Raw genomic sequence first — 26,613 nt, 5'->3', positions numbered from 1 at the left:
ACAGGATCCTGCGGCGTGTCACGAGCCGAAGAATTTAACAAGGGGAAACGAGGCTGTTAAAACAGCTTTTGCCCGCACCTTGCCTATGTTCCCTCGGTATAATAGTCCTCCTTCTCTCCTTCCACCTTTCTCTCTCTTTTTCCCTTTTCTACGTCCTCTGACTTGACTAGTCAAACGCCTATTTTTTCCTCCCCCCCATTAAGACGCGACTGTTCTCCGATTGTTATACTGGTCACGTGTCCCACCCGCTGAGCCGCACGCGTTTGCCAAACTTTTGCCCATGGTATACGTATATATATATATATATACACACACACACACTTTTTCCCCCCATGGAGCGAAATAATTGCCTTCGTCGAACAATTAGTTGAGCTCTTGTTTTTTTTTTTATATTCGTTACTCGTTATTCTTCTTAGTTTTAATTGATCGATATTATATTCCTTTGTATTTATCGTCACGCGTGATAATTTTTTTGATATTTTATAACACGAACAGGGTAAGATTTCGTCATTAATTAGTTTCACCATTCTGAGTGAAATTTTGCTTCAAACTGCACGTTGACTTGAAACATGTTTCGCTTTGCTATCCAAACATCCGGTGCAGATTTTGTTTCATTCAAATCGAGTGTTTTGGTAAAGTGGAAAATATGCATTCTCTGCGCTAAACGAAAAAAACAAACAAAGAATTGCAACAGTTCGTTTGACTGATTCGAGTTTAAAAAGTGATAAAAACAAAATAAAAAAAAAAAAAAAAATATTCACTCAATCCAAAGGAGTTGAGAACACGGGGGAAGAAAGTCCTGAGTTACAGTTCTTTTGTCTCGAACGCAGTTCCGGCAACGAGTGAAATTGAAAGCTCCTTTCGTTCCTGTCGCGTCAGAATGTCTCTTGAGGAAAATCCTTCGGCGGTTAAAGGCAGAGGATTCCCAAGGGTCAGGTAGCCGCGGTTCTAAAGCTGGTAGGTAGATGATTTTCTTGACGGGTGGTTAAACGGCTTTGGATTACCATGGACGAATGAGCGTAAGCGTGGCAAACACCAGCGTCAGGGTGTCTCCGCAATTAAACAGCTGATTACCTTATACAGCTTTTCGGCCAAAACGTCACCAGGGAATTTCCCGCTTTCCGTCCTTCGTCACTCCGTCAGTCACTCCAAGTGACCCGGATTTAAGCCCTATTACGGTAAGTCTGACGGAAGGACGTTCACGTGCGATTAGAATCGCGTAAATCTTTGTGGTAATTGTTGATTTTAAAAGAAGAAATTTAACACTGCACGAAATGCCAATTCAAGAAGCGGATTTTCCGATTCTGATACGACTTTATCAGTTTCTAATCTATTTTTATCTGGTGGCATTTTTTTTAGCAAAAACACTCTCTGCATCCACAAGCCTTTTTCACGTGAATTGAAACGAAACATTTACATATAATATTCGTATCGTATAAAATGGGGGGAATTAATTTATTATTATGAATGAATGAAGAAGGAAAAACTTCAGAGGAAAATATGATGTATTTTCATTTTGTATAACGTGTCGTGTGTGCGTGTGTACGTGGTAGTCTTTTTTTTTTTTTTTTATATGTCTGGGGCTTTACCGTGCAGCGCTGTAGTTTTACAATATATACAGAGCTTAAATTATATTTATATAATATATATATATATATATATATATATATTATATATATAATATATGTATACAATACTTCGTATCAACATTACATAACGAATATTTCGCACTCGTAAATATGTGTGTATATGATACATAATTATTCATTTATTTATTTATTCAATCAATTTTTATATTAATTAATATGTCATATGTATATATTTATAAATAAATACGTTACGCGTATATTATATAACACATGCAATGCGTGTTTGTTATTCATTTCGTCCGTGTAACATAAAGTTGAAAACATGAAATTGACATTTTCGAATACACAATTTGAAAAAATCCCAAGTTCAATACAATCGAGCGGCACTTTTTCATTTTGAAACGTTGTCATTATTTTCTTTACTTCCGCTGTACGTACATTTCTTCTTTTTTTTCTTTTTTTAATACTCAAATCAAAAACCAAAATGTGTTTAACGTTGCTTTTAAACTTGCCATTTCGTTCTACGAACACGCTTATTTATATATCTATACAAATACACATACGCGCAAAGGACGTGTGACATAACTAAGTAATTTATTTACACGACGAACGCTAAAGTTAAATCAAACAAACAAAGATATGTAATTACCAGACAAATAATGTTCTGTATAATTCTCGCTGTTATTAATGTCGTTACATAATTATTGTTATCATTGTTATTAAGTGATACTACGTTAATATTATTTTTATCATAATTATTATCGTGATTATTATTGGTATTATATTAAAATACTTCGTAACAATATCGTTATTATACCTACGTACATATATATATATATATATATATATAATATGTTTATATATTTTACACGTATTTATATGATAGAGAATCGTGTGCCTTTGAGATACGCTATTTACATTATATATTATTACACGTATTACAAGTTTTTTCACCAGGGTGATTTTTTTCACTTCTCTATTTTCTTTAAATTTCAACCTTTACAATGCATGTACGTACGCACACGCATTGCATAATGGTGTAATCAAGTAAAATTAATTGAATACAACGATCTAGTCGTCATAATTGTACGGGTGAATAAATGGGCGCATATATCTTTGGTCGGTTGGCACGAGCACCGGTCAGTCTTCGGGTCTATATAATTCAAGATATACACACACTTTCTAACGCGTAATACATATTATATTTATTTCAACATTATCAGCTATATTAGATAATATACATAAATCATTTACACTCATCCTGAATTAATTCGTTCATTCGTCAATTTATTCCTTACAATATACATATATATATAATTTATATATATATTAAACTGTTTCGAACTACGTATTATAACCAGTTACGTTATACTTACACGCATATTATCTGTTTTATATTTTATGTATGTATAATATTTACAATACCGTTATCAGTATTCTGAAATCAACACTAAACAAGTCTGTATTGAAGTATACGTATAACTTAGGGCCATAACGGCGACCAGATACTCGTTTCGACTTTGTTGACATTAATTTTGTATTTATAATATCTAGGTACCTAACAATGTCATCGCATCGTCTATATATATATGTAATGTATCATATTTACACGCGCAGCGATAATTTGCGAGACGCGATGCGTTCGTTTAAAAAAAAAAAAAAAATTTTTTTTATTCGATTAAAGTTAATTTAGCGACACCGTCGACGATTGTTTCAATCGGCGCTCACCATTCACGACGAAGGTAAATAAAATAGAAATTTCAACACGGCGACGACACGGCGTGTATAATAAAAAAAAAATACCGATAAAACTCGCGACCAGCACGAGCTGTCATTCACGGTTCTCGTCTTGACCGACAGGATGGATCCGACACCTGTCATTTGATCCAACGATTGCGATCGTCGTCAAAGTTCCGGGATTACGGATCGAGGATGAGTTACGGCTCGCTAAGTCGGCCCTTGGAGCGAACGTCAGTGAACAAACTGGTGGTGAACCTCGTGGTGATGCTGATGAGAGGTCAGCGGCGGGGTTCCGTTTGCCGTAGAAACGGTGTGGGCCGACTGTCCAGGACTGTACTGCTGGGTGTCGACAATGACGCTGGTGTACCCAGCCGGAGGAGCGTCGAGGTGCTCGAGCGAGTGGTGATGGTGGTGATGGTGGTGGTGCTGGGGGTGGTGATGCGCCTGGGGGTGAAGGTGAGGGTGAGGGTGGGGGTGGGGGTGAGGGTGGGATTGCCGGGGGTTGTGATGGGCAGGGTGGACTGGATAGGAGGTGTTTTCCTGGTGGGCGAGGCTCGTCGTCGTCGTCGCCGTCGCGTAGCTGCTGTTGTTGTTGTTGTTGTTGTTGTTGAAACCGCAACTCGGAAACATTACGCTACCGTCGGCGAGGCTGGCCGACGAGGAGGAGGAATCGAGGAGGTGGTGTTGGCCTGGATAACCGGTCGGAAGTGAGTGGAGACCCAACGGACTCGGCAGGTGAACGTCCGAGGCATCCGAACTACCGCAGGAACTCGATGAGGCTGAAAATGGCCTCTGTTGTTGCTGTTGGTGGTTCTGTTGCGGACTGTGTTGCTGCTGTTGGATCGTTGTTGGTACCGTGTGATGGATCAGATGCGAGTGAGCCTGCGATTGTTGCTGTTGATGCTGTTGTTGCATCGATGGCATCACTTCGTGATGCATTCCTGAGTGGACAATGCGAAGAGGATGAGTAAATGATGGGCGGGATGGTGTTGTTTTTCGATGAGGAGTACTTTTCGACTATCTTAATCTCATCGAGTCTGATACTGTGTAGCAGATTTAAGTGAGAACCAAGCAACGTGGATATAATATGACTTGATATGGGATTTTCAAAGCATTAAACTTTTGTGGCTATTTACTGTTAACACTAGAACTGCCGAGGTAAAATGTAACATGAAGTAGGAATGTTGAAATGAAATTGAAAAATCAGTCATTTTGACTGGTCTCGTAGTTCTAGTGTTGAAGATACATTATACATTGATACAAAGTTTGAGAGAATAGTGGTTCAATAAGTCACCAGAATGGCGCTGATAAGCAATAAGAGTTCAACCTGAACCTGACCGTTATAGATCAAGTGAAGTATGTCAAAGGGAAGTAGCAAGATATGCGAATAGTCGTAATGACTAGATTAGTTGATAAAAGTGTTCTGAATGCATGGTCCATTGCTAACGTAGTGAAATGAAAATATACTCAATACATAACCTAAAAATTTACGACAAAACGTTATCATCATACCTAATCCTAAATTTCAAGTTTTTCAACGATAGATTCAACAAATGGTATGAATAACTTTGTTTAATTGGGACTTGAAAATGTCATTTAGTAAGTTTCCTTGAAAACAGCGCCTTTACAAAGCGGATATCTATTTTTGGTAAGATAACGTAAGAAGAATTGTCTGAATGCGATTTGAGCACCTCTTACGAAAAGAAGTGAAATTTTCGCTATAAAGTATAAAAAAAAAAGAAAACCGGCGATCCTAACCTATAAACCTCCGTGCTATAAACATACTTCCTACATTCGTAAAATACGCGTTTGAAGTGAGCGAAAACTTGTGAAAACCGAGTAATTAATTGCTTTAACATTGAATCCGAGGAAAAGGTGGCAGACGGCGAATCGCAAGATCATATGAGGATAGGGGGGAGAGCGTTATACGGACTAACGCCGCAAGAGGCGCTCAAATCGCATCTTGACAATTCCTCTCACGTAGCCTGAAAAACTGGACCAACTTTTGAGCCAAGCGCTGGTCGAGTGTCGTCTCCTTCTCACTACTCCGTGATGTACTCTAGCTTACAAACACTTTTTACACACGGACATAGTCCTCCTTGTCCTCTACCCTCGATACGTTACATTAACATCTCACCTCCATACTGGTAGAACAATTCCGTTGGATAGTACGATCCCTCCGCGTGATTGTTGCCGCTGTTATTCCCCTGCGGCCCGTAAGCCGTCGTGAGATAATGAGTGTGTCCGGTTGCTTGTCCCGGGACAAATTCGGCACCGGAGTAGCCGGAACTGTCGCCATAGTCGGTGTCCGGTGGTTCGTTGACTCTTCCGGTGCGATACGGCGGGCTTGGACTCTGCTCAAGGTCAATGTCGGTGGCCGAAGTCGGTGCCGAGGTCGGTGTGCCGGGTAAGACGGTCGTTGCGGAGGACAGAGCGCCCGGCAAAACCGTCGTGGCCGTCGATAGGGAGCCTGGTAGAACTGTCGTCACTGGTGGACAGGAAGAAGTTCCAGCGGAGAGCTTCTGCTCCGAGTTTAGGACCAGATCCGAAGCCTCCTGCTCCGAGAGGACGTAGTTTACCGAGACTATACAGTGCGGCCTTGAACTTCTTGAATTGTGAACGATGGTAACGTAGCTTTGCATCCAAACCCAACCACCGGATCGTGTCAAGAATCTGTAGTACTTCGTCGTTACTTGGCCTCTGTACAAAACTGTTCGAAAGCAGCGATCAACGAGGGGTGTAGAATTTTTTTGGAGCAGGTCGTTGCGCGTTCGTCCAATTGGAGCAGCGCTTTTACCACGACTTCGTGAGTTTAACCCTTTCAGTCACGGAAGCTACTATAGGCCCTTTCTTTTTTTTTTGTCGTTTCATGTAAAATTCTGAATTTTTTTTTACACATTCAGGTAGAAAATACTTAAAACTTTGGAATGGTTAGGATTTTTTTGTGAATCCGTAATTGTTTGAAATTGTTATAAATAAAGGTATGCAAATAAAACCGTATTTTAGAGAATGTAATTCGTTAGCGGAGAAATTTGATAGTAAACGTATGCTAAAAAAGCTTGGAATTCATTGGCTGGCTAACAAAGATCTCAGAATCGTTATTAGATTTACAAAATTCAAGGCATAGGGGTAGTTTTCACCCTCCTTAGGGATGCGTATAGATAGCATCGGGGCTTGCACCTATTTTAGGATTAAAATCGTACCGACTGAAAATAAATACCCACACAAATCGGAATTTGAGACTACCGTCACCCCATTCTAGGGGTTGTTTTTGTTTTATCAAATTTTGACGTCAGATTTACATTCAGCGTCGAAAAATACATGGGGGACGAATAATTGCACTTCCATTTAAAAAAAAAAAAACCGAAACGCGTGATTGAAAGGGTTAAACTTTAAGATGAGCTACTGTGAGGACCGTGGAATGATTTATTGATGAAAATGATTTTATGAAAACATTATCCAAGGCCAGTAAGTGTGCTTTTTGTTTGACACTGTGATCATGCGTTAAACTGAGAAGGAATACTCGATTCCCTTTCTTGCATTAATTATTGATCAAAAGAAGAGCTAACAGGAATCATTTATCATTTTGATCGGAATGGTTGCGAATTCAACAACATTATTTATCACTTTTGCTAGATATTCTGAAATCAATCGATTCCATTTAATCAAGATTATATAATATAAGGCCCCCACTAGGTTCGAAACGTTACCAAACTGTTTCGTATCAATTGACCTTCATTTCCAAGAAAACAACCCTGTTCATTACACCGAGGTCAAGAATCAACTTTTACGTCATATGCATAAAAGGCTCGTTGCATAAAAAAAGAAGTAGACTAACCGTGAAAAATTCACCTAAAAAGGGATCGTTGCGATTATTTCTTCTTTATTCTTGCAGGAGTGTTTTGTCGTGAGCGATAAATTGCGGTACTTAGATTAACACGAACTGCATCTTTGACTCGGGCAGTTTGGCAAGCGTAGACGAATATCTCCAAGTTTTTCACGATTATGCGAAAGCTGCTTCAAATTTCGTCTCATCTCGCGAAAAAAGTGTCGACGTGAGAAAAAACATAAAAAAAATAAAAATCCGTGTGACTGGATGAGATTCGAGCAAACGGCCGTGAACTCCGTGACGTTGAGTCGGCAATTTACACTGGCGGGGCTTTGGATTTTTATGTATACAAGTGAAATGAGAGTGGGTTCATCGCGGGGTGGATGGAAGTTGTGGGTGTGCTCAAGTGCTCATGTATTTGCCGTGGGTTACGGACGGGGTTGAGAGGAAAGCGCCCGGGTAATATTAGGGGCATTATTTCAACTACCCTGCACGGGAAACGACGAGTCTGTTCAAACAACGATAGCAACCTACAGCCTCCTTCGCTCCAGGCGATTCCCGGTTCACGCTGCTGCTGCATTGCACCATCGATCGATGCGATACACACCCGGTATAAACCCGGACGAGTGCAGCATTCGCCTGGCTGAAGCGCAGCTAGTGTCGTTAGACTAACAAGGAAGATGTCCCAGGTCGATGTCTCCGATTCCATTTCTTTTGCAATATATTATAGTGGACTAAAAACCAAGCGAAACGTATTTTTTTTCATCTGCCAATAATCACTTTGAGAGGGTGAAACCACCATTCAAAGTAAGGCATGTCGAGTGGCGATTTGGCAATTTCACCCACTGGAACGTAATATTTTTTAACCAATTCAACTGGAAAAGTTTTTCTCACAACGAGAAATGAAAAATGTCATTTTCTCTATGAAAAGAAAAAGTACTTCCAAATCGCCACTTGACACGCCTTATAATTTGGAGGGTGGTTTCGACACCTTGAAGCGTTTAATGGCGGATGAAAAAAACGACGCGTCGTTTAGCTTTGATTCTACCATAACGTATTACAATAGCAATGAAATCGGAGATATCGACCTGGGATACCTTCCTTGTAAGGTTTTTTACCGGCAATTGCGTTTTCAGGACTATCATAAGCAGGCAAAAACTCTTCCACGGGTGACTGACTGACTTTTGTCAAGCAAGTACCGTGCGCCAAAAATGCATATCGTCTCGTCTTCCGTTTCCGGAAGCTTTCAAAGTGAGATGAGGATGCTGGCTGGAAGATGAAAGAGATTCGGGCAAGTGTTGTGCCTTTTAGCGTCACACACAAGCCCACGAAGATGCCTGTCCTCCAGGCACGACACATATTATTTGCCTCTGTTCCAAAACTCTTCAGTCTAGCTCTTGCCACAAAGTCGGACGTCAGCTGTTTTCGAAACAATGCAAAGCTCCAAGCGCTTTCGAGTACACTTAGAAACATCGCGCTGAACTGCACTCGCTTAAGACTACATGTATGACCGAAGTGTATGTGTGAATGGAATCCGTGGGGGAGGAATCTTAAATCCAAAAATTGCCCAAAGTGTCGTTCGTTAATTTTCTCACGAGATCTGGATGATTTCGTACGCTTATGTAGTGCAGGATGATAAGCAGTGCACTTAATGGTCGTTGCACTAATGTTTAGAGGCAGTTGGCGTTGGTGACATGTGCAGGGAATATTCTCACGAATCGTGAGGGCAAAAAAGAATTTTGTTCACAGGAAAAAAGAAAGTGTTAAAATTCTGTTACGAGATTACAAAATATGATATTGATTATTACTTACGTATTTGATGAGAATATCTCATCTGCATGACGTCACATCCGTGGATATACTGGTAGAGAGTTTTCTCGATTAAATCCTGAGGCTCGTAGCCGGTCAACTGAGCGACCCTGAAATTGATAAGGTACTCGTCGTTACAAGTGGCGTGAAGAAGCTAGGGAACAGTTGAATCAAGAGGAAATGAGAAAAGGAACTCAACGAACGAGGCGATTCAATTACAGAGACAATCACCTTGCGTCAAGGAAAATTAACCTCAGGTCGAGGGAGGCGCGAAACATGAACATGTTGTGATGGAGCTTTATTTCCGTCACCGAACTCGGGGGCAGAGAGTGACCCACGGCCACCAAACCCACGTTTTGAATACCGGCCTCTTCGTACTCCGTTCCGCCACCTCCGCTCAAGCTGAACTGCTTCACCTTTAAGTAACCGGAACAGTGGATCACCTGAAACGTGAAATGGAATCCAGGTTAGACTCGAGATTCGTGATATGTTGAAAAAATAAAAGGAGTTTTTTTTTTTTAGGCAAATACTTGGAGCAATTTGAATTTGACGACTTTGTTGTTTATAGTTAAAAAAAAAAAAAAAAAAAAATACTAAAATGTTCTTCAAACTATAAGCAATAAAGTTTTCAAACTCAAATTCCTTCAAGTCTTTTCATTTTCTATGAAAAACAAGAACCCCTAAAAATAGGTATGATTTTAGATTGTCCAACCTGTATCCCCCCCCCTACAAAGGATACTTTATAAGATGCATCGACAAAAGATTGGAAGAAAAAATTCGAGGAGAGATTTTTAAACGAAGTGACGAAAAGACAAGCTTCAACGAAACATGCCGGTGAAGTTTGTCGAAACGATCCGTCAACCCTGCGAAATGTTTTCTTCCAAGCAGTCATGGAATACCTAGACTCCTTCAACTCTTTGGTCCTGCAGTTTGTTGGAGAACTTTTTCTTTTTTTTTTTTTGTCTTCCGCGCAAGTAAAGCTTGGAGTGCCTTCTGTGTAAAGTGCAACACTCGAGACTGCAGGCAACCCAAGAGAGGGATGGTGGTTCACGCTTATGCAAGAATTGTGCATAAAGTAAAGGGTAAATAACCAATTCCTACATGTACCTACGTTACGTTTTAATTGAATAATTAATACAATCCCTGCAGTTTCAAAGGGCTTGAACAAGGGCTTCGAAATTTGTAAATCAAATAACCTTGTTAGCTGCGGTGCATCTTCTCATATCGTCTTTGTGTGTGTGTTTTATAAATATGCAACCATATGTTCCGGGACTCGCTGTAACCTCACGTATGTAAAAAGAGTTGTGAGGAACATAAATAAAAAAACAAAAAAAAAAATCACAATGACGTAAACTCGAGGGTTTTTCAAGCCTCGCGGCGTTGCTTCAATTTACGTCTTCGTTTTACGTCGGTAACTCTTTGAACGATTTATTTCTCTTCTCCTAAGAAAAAAAACAAATAAATAAATAATATATCGAAACGTAGCTTGATGTACGAATGTTCTCTTGATGAAACAAAAAAAAAAAAAACACCAGTGGTGAAATGATACGGTGACTTTTTTCAAAATATAAAAACTAACTGAAAGAAACATTTTGTAGACTCATGGAAGTCAAGTGTAATCTTCGAACTTGAATATATGTGTCATTTTTCGAAGTGAATTCAGGGTTTGTACGCGCAGGGAAAATCTGTAAAACAGGGGAAAATTTAGGGAATTTCTTACAGCAGTGAAAAGTCGCGGAAAGGTTAGGGAATTTCAAAAACAAGCCTGAAATTTTGAGTCTGTCGAAGAAACAAACTAGTGAAAAAAATGTGTACTCAAAATTTTGTTTCTCAAGACCAAACTTTGTTTCGTTTTTTTTTCTTGGAGAAAATCGCCGGCTGTTTTTCGTAAATCGATAGTCATATAATAAGATATTTACTCGATAATACTAAAAGTATTAGTATTAATGTGTAAAGAAATTGTCGTTATTCAGCTTTATCTGAATATCTAGAAAATTCAGGAAATTCTAGATTCAAAAAAGCGTGCAAAGCCTAGTGATCAACTAACATATAATATACATAGTAGACAATATTTCCTTACACAATGGTTGACGATACTTTCATGTGTATATTCACGTTTCTTACATTTCATTGTTCTGGTCAGCCTTTTAATTTCTCAGTCTATCAATTGAGCAAAATAAAGTAATAATCTTCGGTTACCAGATTCGTTTATTGCAAAGGCCGTTACCGGTCACTGTGTGATATGAATGAAAGGTGTACATACGGTAGAAGAAGAAAAAAAAAAATAAATAGGTGAGAACCGAACAGGTGTAAACACGACGTGACCTTTGTAATCTCAGCGTAGAGTTCGGAAGAGCCGACTTACAGTATCTAGTCAGTGTTGCTCCGAACGCCGCGCCAGCAAGTTGTAGGTAAGTGTTATAAGATAATTACGTGTCTGAGTGTAAATTATACGCATATAGTGCGGTATTGTGAGAGCGAATAGCCATCGGCGTGTATATTGACATAACTTGCATAACGAAATGAACTTCTCGTTAACTATCAAACTAATGAGGAAATTAATGTTCGTTGAGCTAAAGTGTATCGGAGATGTGAGAAATTAGGGTTAACGCTGTTGTTATCGAAACAAACGCGCCGATTTTGGAATATCTCAATGTGCGATAAACACGGATAAAGTGACTTCACGCTTAATTGGATGCCCAGATTTATTAACCCTCGGTTAGCCTTCACCCAGACTTGTGCTAAATGCTCCTTCGATTCGATTTTTTATTCGTAATTAATTATTAATCTTTAAATTGTTGAATATTTTCTTAATCCAACTGTCGGGATAACAAAAAAAAAAAGAAACCTCAAAATAAGTACCTAAATTGTTAGGGAGGTATATTTTGTTGCTTTTCATTTGGGTAAAAAAACAGCTATGCTGAAATTTTTACAGCACCTTTATCATGCGTACATACCCATCACGGGAACTAGGATAATCATGATCGCTTTGGTAGTTGTTGTTTGATGAAAAAAAAATTTGCAATTCTTGTGAAATTCGTTTCATAGGTTTGTCTTAAAAAATTGTCCAAAAAATGATTTAAAAAGACGATCCCCGTCAAGTTATTATCAAGAACTATTCCCTGCATCTTTAATCCGAGTATATAATTCGTAGATCGACGATCGAATCAAGGCTCGTCGTTTACACAGACAACGTTTCCACGCGCAAGGATAAACCCTTGTTATACTCAACGCGGCGTGATTCGCGCCAATTAAATCATGGGACTCATGGGGTAGGTACAAGGGAGGGTCCATGGTGTATTCCTACACGCTCAATTACACATTGATTAAGGTAGCCTCGAGGCGTGCTGTGACAATGCGCATAATGCAATGGTGTGACAGGCTCGACCAAAGGCAGCAAGCCAACTAGGTCCTCTTTGTTCCTTTAAGTGCTATAGAAAAACTACCCTTAGCTTGACTAACAGCTTAGAGGGAGAAAAGACGAGCGACGCGACTCGCTTCCCTCCCCGTAGAGGATCTACTCGCTACTCTGCCAACCAGACGAGACGTTACACTTTGTCTCCTAGTCGGGTTGACGCCTCCCAGTTATTGGGGAGCTGGTGGTTCTATGGTGGCCTGGATCCTGCGGCTCGCCAAAGCCTTCGTAAGCTATTTGCTAAACAGATCTCCTATTTCGAGGGTCCCTTAGATTTTCGCATTCAACTCGCGACCGTCGCTCGTTTTCTCCCAACAACTTTACCGCAACCCCAATAACCGATTGAAATGTTTCCTCCCCGGCATATGCCGGTGTCGAGACTGCTCTATGACTCTGATTCCTTACGCAAATATCACCGTCATTCATTCGCGAAATCTACACCCCGTAGCACAATTTGGTTTCGCTATTTTTGGAAAACGGAAACAGAGTCGGTCACGTTGCTTTGTCACAGGTCCAGTTCTTCACCCCAGACTTTAAACTGAGCGTGCGCGAATCAGGCTTGTTTGTGCATGTAAAATGAAGAATGATCGAAGAAAAACCTCGGGTCTCGGAGACCCCCCGTGTACGTATTGCGTAGTGTTTTATTTTTTTTTTGCTTGCATGAATTTCTCCCACATCTTCCATCGTTTTTGGCTAAAACTAAGATTGGAGTCTATTTCTGAATTTGTAAATCATTGTAAATCCAGGACAATAACATCGTAATTTATGTCACTGCACTGATTATGTAAATTGACAACTCTGTTCAACAGTAAATGCATAGTAAATTCATAATCATTTTAATCAATGAATATCAGAAACGGGTGTTACGACCCGTTACAACTATTTCGCGAAGTAACAAGTTGAGTGTACCGGTTATTGACACGTTTAGACCCAATCATAGACCCTTTTATTACGAAGCAAAATTATAAATTGACATCAGAAATTGTGAATTTTTCGATGACTAAAACCAATCGCTAGATGATTAAACACCATATACAAATTTACTTCTCTTGGTTATTTCATAACAGAGGATCGAACAGATTTAACCAAAAGGGATCAATAACCGGTACACTTACCTTAGTCAGACTGTTTCGCCGTTGAGGAAGGTCTGCGCAAAAGATATATGGAAAAATTTGTGGAATTCGGAATTCCAGATTCCGCATCTCGCACCAAAACTTCCGCTTTACATCCACACAACGCCTGTATTCGGTACACGCAACACACTGCAAGAGCGATATCTACCTGGTGGTCGCCCCGTTGCAGGATCGCACGTGACCAGGACAATGCCACCCCTGCTTAACCAATGGGCAACACTGCCGCATGGCCACCATGCTTATCTTTATTTATGTATTTTTATTCGTTTTACGATTTCCTGTTGCGGATGGATGGATGCGGACGGCTTCTGTTATGCTAATCGTTAACGCTTCTCGGCGATCGGAAGGTTGGCTGCAGGTTGTGCCTACTCGCTCATGATATTTGCCTGTATTTTTCTCTGTGCAATTTTTGCCGGCTTTGCGCAGACCTGCCTCTGTATAGACGAGAGTGAATTTCGTAACGTTGACGTAACGGTTCATTGTTAGGAAAAATCGTTATCTCGCAACTCTAGGATCGTAGCAAATTGAGTATTCCATTTTTAGAAGGGAAAGTGTGTTCAGATTTTGGAAATTAAAGTCCTTAAAAGTTTTAAAAACCATCGTTTTAGTTTCATTATCTCGTTACATTAACTGTTATTGACTTCAATCTGCTCGCTATAACCGATTTTCGTCACTCGATGTCCCTTTTCCTCGAGAGAATCGCAATAAATCGATATTAAAGAAGCGATCGCGATCCTTGCAACTCCGCTTCCAAATATCTTTGCACATTACTGAAATTCGTATAATCTGACACGTTTTTTGTTTTTGGTTACAGGGAAAGGAGAGGAGCTAACCTTGAAACCGTGCGTTGTGAGACCGGCGTTCCTTTTCGCAAGGACACACTTCATCCTGATGAAAAACGCCCGTTCCAGTTCGATGTCACCTCGTGGATTCGGCGGTGGAAGATTGCTCAGTCCGTTCGGAGATGTTGCCAGGTGGGTCAGACTTAGGACAGCTTCCATTTCTTGGTGATCCGCAGGGAAAATATATTCGTAGATACTGTTGCCGGTCAGTTCCACCTAAAATAACAAGGGTTCAAAGGATTATTAACAAATGCGTATGCTGGCCATTGTTGGATTTGACGCAAAGGGCTGAAAGCTGGCGACTTGTCCGATACGCTGTTGGAAATATTTAACTAAACGTAACGTCCCAGGAGGTCGACTTTACGTTCGTGTTACTTGTCACATTTCTGTTATAATAAATACAACATCACAAATTATTGTAATTTTAACGTTTAAATCGTCACATCGACATTTAATTTGTACTTTGTACTTTTTTTTTTTTTACTTAGTAATAGATTAAAAAATGGTTAAATGAGTCAAAAAATTTTAGACGACCTGCTGGGACATTATTTTTCTAAACGTGTAAAAAGGAAAAAGTTATTCTTCCGTTACAAAAGTTGACCAATTCAATTGATCGTTTTCAATATTCATCGGTGATAAGGAGCCTGCTATCAGCCCTGTATAGATGAAACTAAAATGAGATTCGTTACTGCTGGTCGACGATTTTCGGTTAACAAGTGTTAACCTTTATCTAATACGTTGAACTATACATTTTGTACAAGGTGTTACCGAGTAAATGCCCAGTACGTTGGTAGTTACCTACCATTAGGGGAACAAATATCGGTAAGACAGACCTACCGAGCTGCTTAATCACTGTAGTTAACCCAAGTCATGTAATCACTTTGACGTGACACTGAATCGCGATCACTGATCTCTGTTTATCATAGGTCATATAAACAACGAAACAACTGCTTGGCCAAATTCATACAGCTTGGCAACACGGGCATTTCCAGCTCACTCACGAGGAGTTTAAACGGATAAATCGGTGATCTGTATTATCGATATTTGTTCCCCCGAGTAGTAGGCAACCCATGGTACTGCGGCATTTACTCGTAATCACCCTGTATTCACTTTTTGGCGTTAAAAGTCGACGAAATTCAGAAAACAAATACCTTGCGAATATTTACAAATGAATTGCTTTACAAGAAGTACGAAGAACCGATAATCTCCAAGTTACGGAATGTCTTGTATCGACCAATCGGAACGCTCCGTCGCGCTAAATGCGCGCGCATCGTTCGAGTCACGTGACATTTTCCGGATCGGAGATGTCTGAAGATCCGTAACTCGGAAGATATCTGTCGCTCGAAATCGTTCTAAGGGAACTTTCGTCGCGACTTCTACTCGATAAATTGATCATTCGACCTTTCACCCCGTATTCCGAGGCTCTTTTTCGTTTAATATGAATAAATTAGGGGATATCTCCGACCTGGGATAATCCTAAGTGCACACTAGCAGTCTCGCTGATGTACATGATTTTCCCGTCAGGTGCAACGACAAATATGAATCCGTCCAGTGTCTGAAACCGAGGATATAATCAGTGAGTATATGTCAAAGACTCGCAGGTTTCACGGCTAAACAAGTATTTCCCAAGATTATCGTCCAATTAGCGAATACTGAACACTTACTTGCAACAAATGTGATCCCAGTTCCTTGATTGCAGCCTCCCGCGGATTCGTTGCTGGTGGAACCGCGCCCCAAGCGTCTCCGAGACCTGAAAATCAAATTAGAAATTCAGATTTCGCACATTTCTGTCGGCGATGAACATCGGAGCGGTTCAAAAAATCACCATTTATCGCATAAGTTCATTTTATGCAGTCGATACTGTTCGCGCTAACAAAAGACGCCTCCGGAATAACAGAATATTCGAGTCAAACTGTCGATTCAGTTTTTATACGGTTATAGATGGTCCCTACAATCTTATCTCATCGTTGTCTGCCGAAACGTTTACTCTTACTACTGCGATTTCGCGTGTAGCTCGTTCTAGCCGCAGCTCCACGTTACCTATTTATTACATTGAATGCTGTAAGAATTATCGAACAAAAAGACAAAAAAGCTGACGTTATAAGTTACACCGTCGAAATTATTTCCTTTTTTTTTTTTTTTTCTTTTCTTTTGTATCATCCAAAGATTTTGTTAATATTGCTAGTTTTAAACTGCAATGAATATAATGCGCAATATTCATCAAATTTACGCTTTTCAGAAACAAATTTTTGCCGTTTCCAGATATATCTTCTCTTACGCAAGAATTGAATTTTTTTTAACATATTCCGCTTCCTGGATCATTGCGCAATTGAAATAATAATACGGTTAAAATTATACATAACAATTATATCGCCGTTATTGCACAATTGGCAAACAAGTTTAATATCCTCAATAACGTGTCGGAATAAATTAATTATCAACTATCGAGGGTCATATACAACGGCGCGAATAAAGAGATTGCCGAAAAAAAAAAGATGGGTTCCTTAGAGTGTATAAAAAGAACTAACCAGATACAATATAAGTACCAACTTCGTCATACCTGGGGGGGGGGGGGGGGGGGGGGGGTTGGTATAAATTATACCATACGTATAATACAATGTCCGCAAAATGTGCAGGGGTGAAACGAAATAGACGCAGTGCATATATGTGACAAACTCGAGTCGCCAGTTTGCAGCAGTACCTACCTTCCTACCTATCCAACAGAGTATACTTGGCTCGTGTTCGCGCATTAATTATATTCCTCGGCGCGATATTAGCGGGAGAAGAGTCTGTACGGCGGATGAAACTTTTCTCTGCGTATAACATACGTGTGTGGTTAGGTATAAACTGTGGCATAGAGTGAAACGTGAAAACAATCGACTACGATTAATGATAGGTTCGTTAAACTAATGGCCGCCGATAAAACAGAGCTCCGATTTGGCCAATGTCATTCGTATACTTGTTTTTTCCTGTTTTCTTTTTTGCGATTCGATTGTTTTGCGTATGTACAGTGATGTGTTACTGCCCTCCCCTTTCGGCTAGCTTGTTTTCGGTCCGAAACAAAATGCGAGTTTAATTTTATACGAAGTTTGTGACAATGACTACCGATCTATTGTTACCGACTTCAGAGATTGGGAGTCATTTTCACAGTTCAGTAAAACTCACTAATGTCTTAAACCTCTTAACCTTTAGTCTAACTTGTTTTCGGTCCGAAATAAAATGCGAGTTTGATTTTATACGAAGTTTGTGACAATGACTACCGATCTATTGTTACCGACTTCAGAGATTGGGAGTCATTTTCACAGTTCAGTAAAACTCATTAATGTCTTAAACCTCTTAACCTTTCGTCTAACTTGTTTTCGGTCCGAAATAAAATGCGAGTCTGATTCTATACGAATTTTGTGAAAATGTCTCCCAATCTCTTGTTACCAACTTCAGAGATTGGTAGTCATTTTCACAGTTCAGTAAAACTCATTAATGTCTTAACCTTCCGTCTAACTTGTTTACGGTCGGAAACAAAATGTGAGTTTGTTTCCATACAAATTATGTGACAATGACTCGTAATCTAATTATTGTTAGATAATTCGCATAGAATCGAATTCTTATTTTATTTCGGACTGAAAACAAGTTAGACGGAAGGTTTAAGGCATTCATTGACGTTACTATACGTGATATATAAGAATCAGAAGGGGAGAAACAAATAAATGGAAACATAAGACGAAAATAAAGACGCGGTGTTGCACTTCCGTTTACTTAAACATCTTGACAATATTATTCTTTGCTTTTGTTGCCTTTTTCTTCGGGTTAACGTTTCACTCTTTCGAAAACTTCTATATATATAACATTGATCTTGCCAACTCATCGCTTTCCACTTTGCTTACACAAATTTGTATGCCTGTTTTATTTTCATCTTTGACACGAATTTCGATTATACGCTACGGGCAATAGTAAGAATATGTTTATCTTGATACGCGTTTTGTGTAATTAAACTTTGAAATCGTTTCTCAAGTTGTTTGAAATCTCAGCAAAAACTTTTGTTATTCTTTCAAATTCTGATCGTTTATTCTAATTCATTTGCGTTTTATTTTTGTCTCGCTTGGCAATGTTCGCAAAAACTGTTTGTCCTTGTTTCGAAATGTGAAAATAATAATACGTCAAATATAATATCAGGATTCAACAACAGAAAAAGACTCCGGGCAAACAAACTGTGAACGTGTCAACCGCATCGCGCGCCTCGATTTATGCCTCGTCAAAAATATCGTGACAGTTCCGACCTGATTCGAATCTGGACCAAATATACTGTCACCCGATTTTTAAATCGATTCAATCTATCGAACAGATCTCGAAACATTTTCGACAAATCAATCGAACGATCTCATTCAATAATTTATTCACCAGACAACGTAGCCTATGTACCTGTATAGTTACCCCATACGTATAAAGTATACGCGTGATATCATAAAAGTATTTGCAGCTTTTGCAAAGTTTATAAATTTTTCAGCTTGAGACGAGATTTAATGACTGACTTTAATTGCAAAGGCTTCATTATACATACATATATACCTATATATTTGATAGTAAACGCGAGAGCTGGCGAAACGAACGTCCTCCGTAACTACTTTCGGAAAGATTTTGATTTCTTTAAAAAATTGAAAAACCAAAAACGGATTTCACTTTAAAGGCTAGACAGAAAGAATATCGACGGCGTCGCGTCGGCGTGGCGGGATGATCTAGTCTAGAGGGACGTAACCACTCGAGAAATTGAGGGGTCCGTCGGTAAAACGCCATTGTAACACTATAGTGTGTACCCACACCCATACACCCGGTGGCCCCCATGCTTTGCTTACAAAGAACCGGGCCTAACAATGCACTAAGTGCACAATCACACCCATCTCATCCGATATTATTTGCCCTTTGCGAGGATCTCTAGTGGGCTCTGTACCAGACCCTCGACGTCTTCGTACAGGGTCCTTCAATTTTGAATTATGATCGATATTCGTCGTGGAAATTGCAATGACGCACTCAGTTTTTACTCCTTCTTTGCATAGATAAGCTCCCAACGGCGCGGCGTGGCGGGGTGGAAATTCCAAATTTGAAAAGTTCCGAAAGCGCCAAATTCCCGATTTTTTGGTGCTGAAACTTGAAGTAAAGAAATCAAAGTTTTCAACGGTCCGAAACCCGACGCTCAAAGTTGCGAAAGGAAAAAATGCCGAAAAGGGGTAACTCGGACAAGTCAAAGTTCCGAAAGTGAAGAAATCCGAAACATCGAAATTCCGAATGACTCGAGGTTTTCAGTTCCGTGAATTTCTGACTTGGTGAAATTTCACCACTTTGATTTATCTTTGTTTTGGATTCTCGATACTTTTACTTTCGGAATCATTTGTTACACCCACTCGTTGAGTAAACTTGATTATATTTTAATTTTCATAATCTCACTCTATCGAAACTCAATTTTTCGAAATTTTGTTCTATCGTAACTTGAATTTTCGAAATATTCCATTTTGGAACTTTAAGCCGTCGGCTTTCCGACCATTCGAAACGTTGTTGTTTCTGCAAAGTTTGATTTCTTTACCTCAAGTTTCACCACCAAATAAATCGTAATTAGGCGCTTTCGGAACTTTTAAAAATCGAAACTTCAACCCCACCCTACAACGACTTTCATTCAGGTGTTCGAGAATTCGATCCAGTTTACAAAAACTCACTCGTGTGTGTTTTAACTTCTGGCCAACCATAGACTTCCAGCTAATCTCGTTATTCGCATTAATAATCTAAGAATTTTTAACCATAGGATTTTCGCCAAAAAAAAAAAAAAAACTGATTGCTAGAATAATTTTGCTAAGAAATGTTGATGAAAACATGAAACCAAGTTTGATTGAAATCGGTCGACCCATTTTCGAGTTATTTTCAAACGAAAAACCTTTCGCAAGTGACTCAAGAATCATTCTGAAAAAATATACCCGAGTGATATATCTCATCGATTTTCTACGTTCTGTGACATCTTTGATTACCTACTTCAAAAAACATTGGACCTGTTTTTTTTCGGCTCTTCAACAGGTAAAAACCAACCAAAAGTTAACCCCCAAAATATGAGAGATAAAACCTGAGGGTAAAAACAGTGAGCATATTATTGTCTATCAATAAATTTTACGTTACTATCAATAATTCCTACTAAACAGATTCTTGGGACTAAATTTTATGGGTAACATATTAATATTTACCCCTTGAATGGCTGAATTGGCATGTTTAAAAACGGGTTTCATATTTTTCAACGTACTTTAATAAAAAATGTCACATAATGAAAAAAATCGATGAAGCACGCTTCAGGTACTGTCGAAATTGTGAGTGAATTTTTCTTAAACCTGCTGACATCCAATTGTAAAAGTTAATAATAATCGCACCGACTGATGCGAAAATGATTTGAAAAAATTCGATTTGTTTGAAAAAAAATTGATGATACGAAAAAAGGAAAAAAAAATATATCCATACGTAGATCTGAAAATAGAATAGAAAGTAGGAAAAATCTATATCTGGTGCAAACTTTTTTCAATGTATGAAAAAAAAAAAAAAGAAAAAAACAACTTTTCGGCAGAAACGAATATTCCTTTTTGAAAAGCTCACCTTGCAGATGACGTCTTTCTTACTTCTGAGGATATAGGTATACTTTGGGAGGAAACTCACCATCAGGAAAGACGTGCCTCATTTTGAGGTAGCTCGTCGTCAGCCTGATGATGCTGGCCTTGTCGAGTTGAGAGGTGATGGCGGCGGGGAGTGGAAGGAGCTTTGCGAGTTCAAAGAATTCCTGGTTTTCCTTCTCGCGACGAGACCGCGCCGCGTTTTTGCTTTTTTCCTTCATCACAACTTCTTGGGGACCGGATGCGAGGCTGGCTACGTTTAACGAACAACCGTCGTTCGTCCCAGTTACGTAGCTGCTGCTCTTCTTCTCGTAGTTGTTACTCGAGCCGTTGTTGTTTTTATTACTCGTCTCGTTGTTGTTCTCAAGAATTTTACTCGCGTTCTGAAGCTCCAAAATATCACTCGAATGATTAGCGCCACCTGAAACATCACCGTTGACAATTCTCGAGTTACTTGACAAGCGTTTTTTATGTACAGTTCAATGCAGGAATCAAGGAAACCTTCTACATCGAGAAATATCGAAATATTTCATCCGATCTTTGTAGAAAACGAATTCTGGATCGGGTAAAGATGCACTTGGAAAAAGCTCCAATGAAAAATTTTATTGGTCAAAAGTTTCAACGATCCTTTTCCATCGTTCTGTCCTTCTACCCGGTGAAGTTGACTTTGAGTCAATCACGTTGAACCTCGAGTCAATGATGACAAAACGGGGGAGAGAGAGAGAGAGGCTGGACCCTGGGGGTGGAAAATCAATGCTGTAATAGCGGGAATGGCAGTGCCATCTACTTGCCTCGCCTGTACTTTATACGGCGTTAAATTTACCCTATCAGCATACAAGGTGAATTAACTTAACTGCGACACGGATTGTCGTCGTTTGCCTAATCGTCGCTTTGCCGATACACAACCCATTACTATGTCTCATAATTGAACCTCGTACTAAACACGCAACTACTTACCTCTGCAAGTATATACGTTATTACACGCATTCTCATTCGGTCTAAGATCACGGATCGATATGGTCGATAAACCAAAGAAAAAATTGTGTACGATTAAATTTGACTATGCGTTTCATATGTATATGTGCAAGAATTTAGTTTGCCTGAAAAGTTGATGGGAAATGTATTATAAAAATGGAAAACCTTCTGCGGCGGTGGAAATTTCCCCTCGGTTATAATGACTCGACGAGACGCGTCGGGACTAATTTTACCGGACGAAGAAGCCAAGTCTACGATGGAAAACGCCACGAAGGGCGAGCGATAATATATACTGCACGGTTGTCGTACATGAAGTACCACAACGTTATTTCCCGCGAACGGTGTAGAGAAGCGTCGAGAAGAGACCATCCGCGGAGGTAGGTTGGTGGTAGGTACCTTCGCCATCGTTAAAACGAGCATTCTAACGACGAAGCTACGAAGAGATCCTTCTCTTCCTCTTCCGGATATGGAAATCGTCTGAATAATGGATTTTTCATCCGCGATAAATTTGCATTCTCACCTACACGTTCGCCTGAATAAGCATTCGACGGGGTGAAAAAGCAGAAAAAAAAAATAAATAAAAAAATTGTTTATGAATTTTAATTACAAGTTTACAAGAGTCACTCAAGTTTTCACTACGGATTACTCGTTCTTGGAATCTGTAAGGAAGGTATTTTACCTTTCAACTTGGAAAATAATTTACAGAAGTTATTGTAAAGCAATTAGGCACAAAATTTCTTCCAATTAGATGTATATAGTTTCACGTTTAACGATATATTCCAATAAATACATATTTTATGTACGCGGCTTAATAGAAAATGGCAATAAACGAAAGTACGAGTGACGAAACAGGCTTGGAAGTCGAAAAATCTATTTTTTCTTACACTCGTCACTCTTTTGCGGATACGACACATTACGTTGAAAAGGACCGTGGACGATTATCTCGTCACTGACGTCAGAGCTGAGGATGAGACGAATCCAACGAGCCCTCGTCAGCCGATTTCGGACCGCGGAGCCCGGAGATATCGCAGTTTGCAATTCGCGATTCGCTTCAGTTGCGTGATTAGGTTTACAGAGCGAGTTGGCTAGTCGCGCAACTCGCGCTACCCCTACGACTTGAAATCACGATATCTCGGGAACGGTAAGTCCAAAATCAATGTGCTTGGACTCGTTTAATTTGTCTGAACTTCAGCTACAACGTGAACAATAAGAATGTCGTCTCATATTCAAGAAAAACAGTAATCATTGTTACGATATCCGTAATCGCGATGTCGCCTGTACGTAAGAACCGTTGCAGTTCTAGGGAAGCGGGTTACAACGGGCTTTAACAGTTCGGATTGTTTGAGGAGCGGTTAACCGAGCACGATAGTTGTAAAAAAAAAAAAAAAAAAAAAAATTGCAGGCAATGGCAGCGGCTTACCACGAAGCGGCAAACTCGTAGTCGGCAATCGTTTCGCGTTCTAGGAATAACTTACATAAGTCGGTGCAACATATCTACACCTACGTATAATACACGTACGAACGTGTAACATTATATATGGCGACATACACGAGGCACGCTGTCGTACCTAATTGCACCTTCGCTCGTGTGTAGAATCGCTTGTGTCGCAACATTCAACGCAAGCGCTTCTGCGCACGTGTGTAGAATAAGTATACGGGGCATTCCATGATATATCGATCGAGATTCTAAATCGATGTCTTAGATTGGTTTTAGATTTTTTGTCCAATGAAAGTACGTGACGAAAAACGCAAACGCAATTATTTTCAAAATATCTCTACCCAGCGTATCTGAAGTATCGTTAAAAAACTTGAAAATAAAAGCCCACTTTCTAAAATCTGAAAATATTCCCGAAAAATCTTACAAAATGTAATAAAATTTTTGCAGATACCTGTTAGAAAATGGAGATTTCATAACTACGGAATATAAATAAGAATAAAAAAAAAGTACTATTTTTGGATTGCACTTTTCACGAAAATGAACATAAAAGCTTATTGTAATATCTCTCTGAATAAATTATTTTCGCCCCATATGTAGACATTGTACTTTTCGCCACGTGTGGAAATGCGATACCTTACAGATACTTGTAATAAATTCGCAAACTCTAACAATTACTCCACATTCACCGAAGAGATAGAGTTGTTTTCGGTACGACGAAACGTGAACCGAGAACATTGCCAACGTTATTTTTACTCCTGTCGATTGATCAATTTTTAATTTTTTTTTTTTCTGTAAAAACCTGCGCTAAAGCGCGAAACGTTCCTAAATTGACGCGGGCATGATACGATTCAAATTTAAAATGCGTTCTGTCGGTGAGAGAAACCCGCCAGATCCTGTCACTGCCTCCGTTTGTCGAATACTTATTTCCGTCGACGCGATTCCCAAACTCGGTAAAAATAAAAAACGAGCGGTTATCGGGTACCTTTTTGAATCGTGTCGTCGACAGCCCGTCTCCTCTTCCACGTTTCGACGTATGGATCGCTGGCCGATAGGCCAGCAGCCGTCCGAATCATTGGTCCCATTTCGATTGATTTTCTTGACGTTTTTTGCGATATTTGAAATAACAGCAAAGTCAATCTCACGCATCGCAGAACTTGCGACAAGTCTCCCGCATAATTTCACACGCGATAAGGCGGGAAAACAAGATAGACGAAATTGAAACAACGACGCACGCAGCTTATTTTCCCGCCGCCAGTCAAAACTGACACCGAGAAATCGGGGTGGAAAAAGCAGCGCTCGCTCGCACCCCCGATCTCGACTGACTGACTGACTGACTGACGGTGCCACGACGTCAGGAAGAACTGACTGATTTCCTGAATGTACAATTCTTCTCTGCCCCACGTTGTCTCGGCGATGCTTGGTTGTATACCTATGTATATCACCTCCGGGTTGTAGGTAACACCCAGCACTCAACACCCTCACTTTAAGCCCCACCCTTCCCAGGGTCATTTAGAGGGGAACGCGGTGCCTCTCTCTCTCTCTCTGTCTCTCACTCACTCATTCACTCTATGTATCCATCCCGCTTACATGCCTCCGTAGCGTACTCGCACTTGTATACACCTAGTGACTGCCTATGGGGTCGAGGGAAAATCCCAAGCCTGGGGAAATCCAGGAGGGGCGTAGATGGTCGAATCAAAGGGAAAGGCAATTGCTGGTGGCTGCACTGTTCCCCTGACGAGCGACCTTCCGACCGAACCCCCGTCGATACCCGGCAAGTCCTGCCGAGAAGGCCGCTGGGAAAGTCCCAACTCTTCAATGGACTAACTCGGGAACCTCGATTGTCAATTTCATTTCCAACCTTCAACTGGGGCAGGACCTCGAGTTCCAAATGAAACTGCTCGAGATCAGCTTCCAATGGTGTACGGAAATCTAGTTACTTTTTACCACCATTGAGAACCGTCAACGGAAGAGTGCATCCGTGATATGCGTAAACGGATCGAGGTTAGAAAAGATTAATCCCTCGTTGGATCTTGTCGGTATACGGTTATTCGGGAGTCTAAATGAAAATAACTAAATTTCGCTCAACTTTAATCAGCACTGTATATTCCCGAACGAAATCGTTGAATCGATGATCGGTATTGCCTCGTATGAAATTTTAACATTCTTAGTTGAGCTGCGATTCCTTTACGTCTCACTGTAGAAACCTTCAATGTTTTCAGGTTACCGATTTATTGTGTAATGAGAGAAGCTGTCAGAGAGGAAATATTCTATGCGTTTCCTGAGTCCGCTCTTGCGGTATAAGTCGACTAAAAATTTGGTTTGTGACAAGGTGAGGAAGAATCCGGCAAATGTCTGAACGTCAGATCTCATCCTACTACTGTAAAATTTCTCCATCGTTAACTCTGTGTGGAAAATCGTTGATCTCGTTGAATGAAAAATGTTTCATCGGAAGAATTATCCGCATATCTCTACACAGGATTGGATTTAATCGATGAAATTGCAAACCCATCGCACCGTGATGAATTCTTTAACGTTTTCGTCACTTCATTCCGTCACGTCAGGTGCTGTATCATTCAAGAGGTTACTCGCTACAGGAGTTCGTATTATAACGAACAATTTTTACTAACGAACGATAGACATTTGCATTGTTTTACATCGCGCGTCTTGTTACGAACGGATGCCGGTTTGCATCGGTCGTAGAAGTTTTGTTATTCATAAAGAAATTGTCGTAGACACCTGTGTCTAACTTGTCAATGGGACCAGACTTAGTCTAACTGTTTTTAAATTCAGGTTACAATACACGGTGTAAGGGAATTATCTGGAAAGATGTCTACCAATGTCTCGGGTCTGAACCTGCAGCGAGTATACCAAGTTGTTGTAAGCGAGGGAGGAAAAGAGCTTAATGGTGAGTTTGGACAGGCTGCAGGATTGCGGTGAACAGGTAGAGAAAAGCTTATCTTAATGCAAACCATGTGTTGCGAAGTGCGGGACATAAGCACGGAGGGTCAAACGGTCGTAACTAACGGTTTATTATACCAGTTTGGAAAATCTAGGTAACACGTGTTGGCAATGTAGAAGGTGCAGTCCATTTGCATTGTACTCTACAATAGACGTATTCAAACTTGCGACGCAGGTATTTTTACGCACTGAACCTGCCGCTAAGACCATCCTCATATTGGAATATCCCCACATCTGGTGTCCAGATGTGGCG

The 26,613-nt window shown here is 40.1% G+C and overlaps 1 protein-coding gene across 8 annotated transcripts in view; it reads right to left on the bottom strand.

Moving 5' to 3' along the window:
• Window positions 1-1,531: 1,531 nt before the first annotated feature.
• The window catches only part of LOC124309311 (protein single-minded), a 61,907-nt gene continuing 36,825 nt past the window's right edge, over window positions 1,532-26,613 (bottom strand). For 4 of the 8 annotated variants that reach the window (XM_046772853.1, XM_046772856.1, XM_046772851.1 and 1 more), the window contains exons 2-9: window positions 21,036-21,410; window positions 16,022-16,107; window positions 15,820-15,912; window positions 14,349-14,573; window positions 9,199-9,410; window positions 8,971-9,077; window positions 5,467-6,039; window positions 1,532-4,270 (exon numbers count right to left, since the gene is read on the bottom strand). In XM_046772853.1, the coding sequence (XP_046628809.1) occupies window positions 3,561-4,270; window positions 5,467-6,039; window positions 8,971-9,077; window positions 9,199-9,410; window positions 14,349-14,573; window positions 15,820-15,912; window positions 16,022-16,107; window positions 21,036-21,210 (2,181 nt within the window). In that variant the 5' untranslated portion in view covers window positions 21,211-21,410 and the 3' untranslated portion in view covers window positions 1,532-3,560. Of the gene's footprint in view, window positions 4,271-5,466; window positions 6,040-8,970; window positions 9,078-9,198; window positions 9,411-14,348; window positions 14,574-15,819; window positions 15,913-16,021; window positions 16,108-21,035; window positions 21,411-24,384; window positions 24,730-26,613 lie in introns of those variants that run through there. The other 4 variants (XM_046772849.1, XM_046772850.1, XM_046772854.1 and 1 more) reach the window with 4 other exon arrangements.

Source organism: Neodiprion virginianus, chromosome 7, assembly GCF_021901495.1.
Source record: "Neodiprion virginianus isolate iyNeoVirg1 chromosome 7, iyNeoVirg1.1, whole genome shotgun sequence".
Classification (NCBI taxonomy): Eukaryota; Metazoa; Arthropoda; class Insecta; order Hymenoptera; family Diprionidae; genus Neodiprion; species Neodiprion virginianus.
The sequence above is the reverse complement of the archived record's forward strand: the minus strand, read 5'-3'. Positions and strand labels throughout refer to the sequence as shown.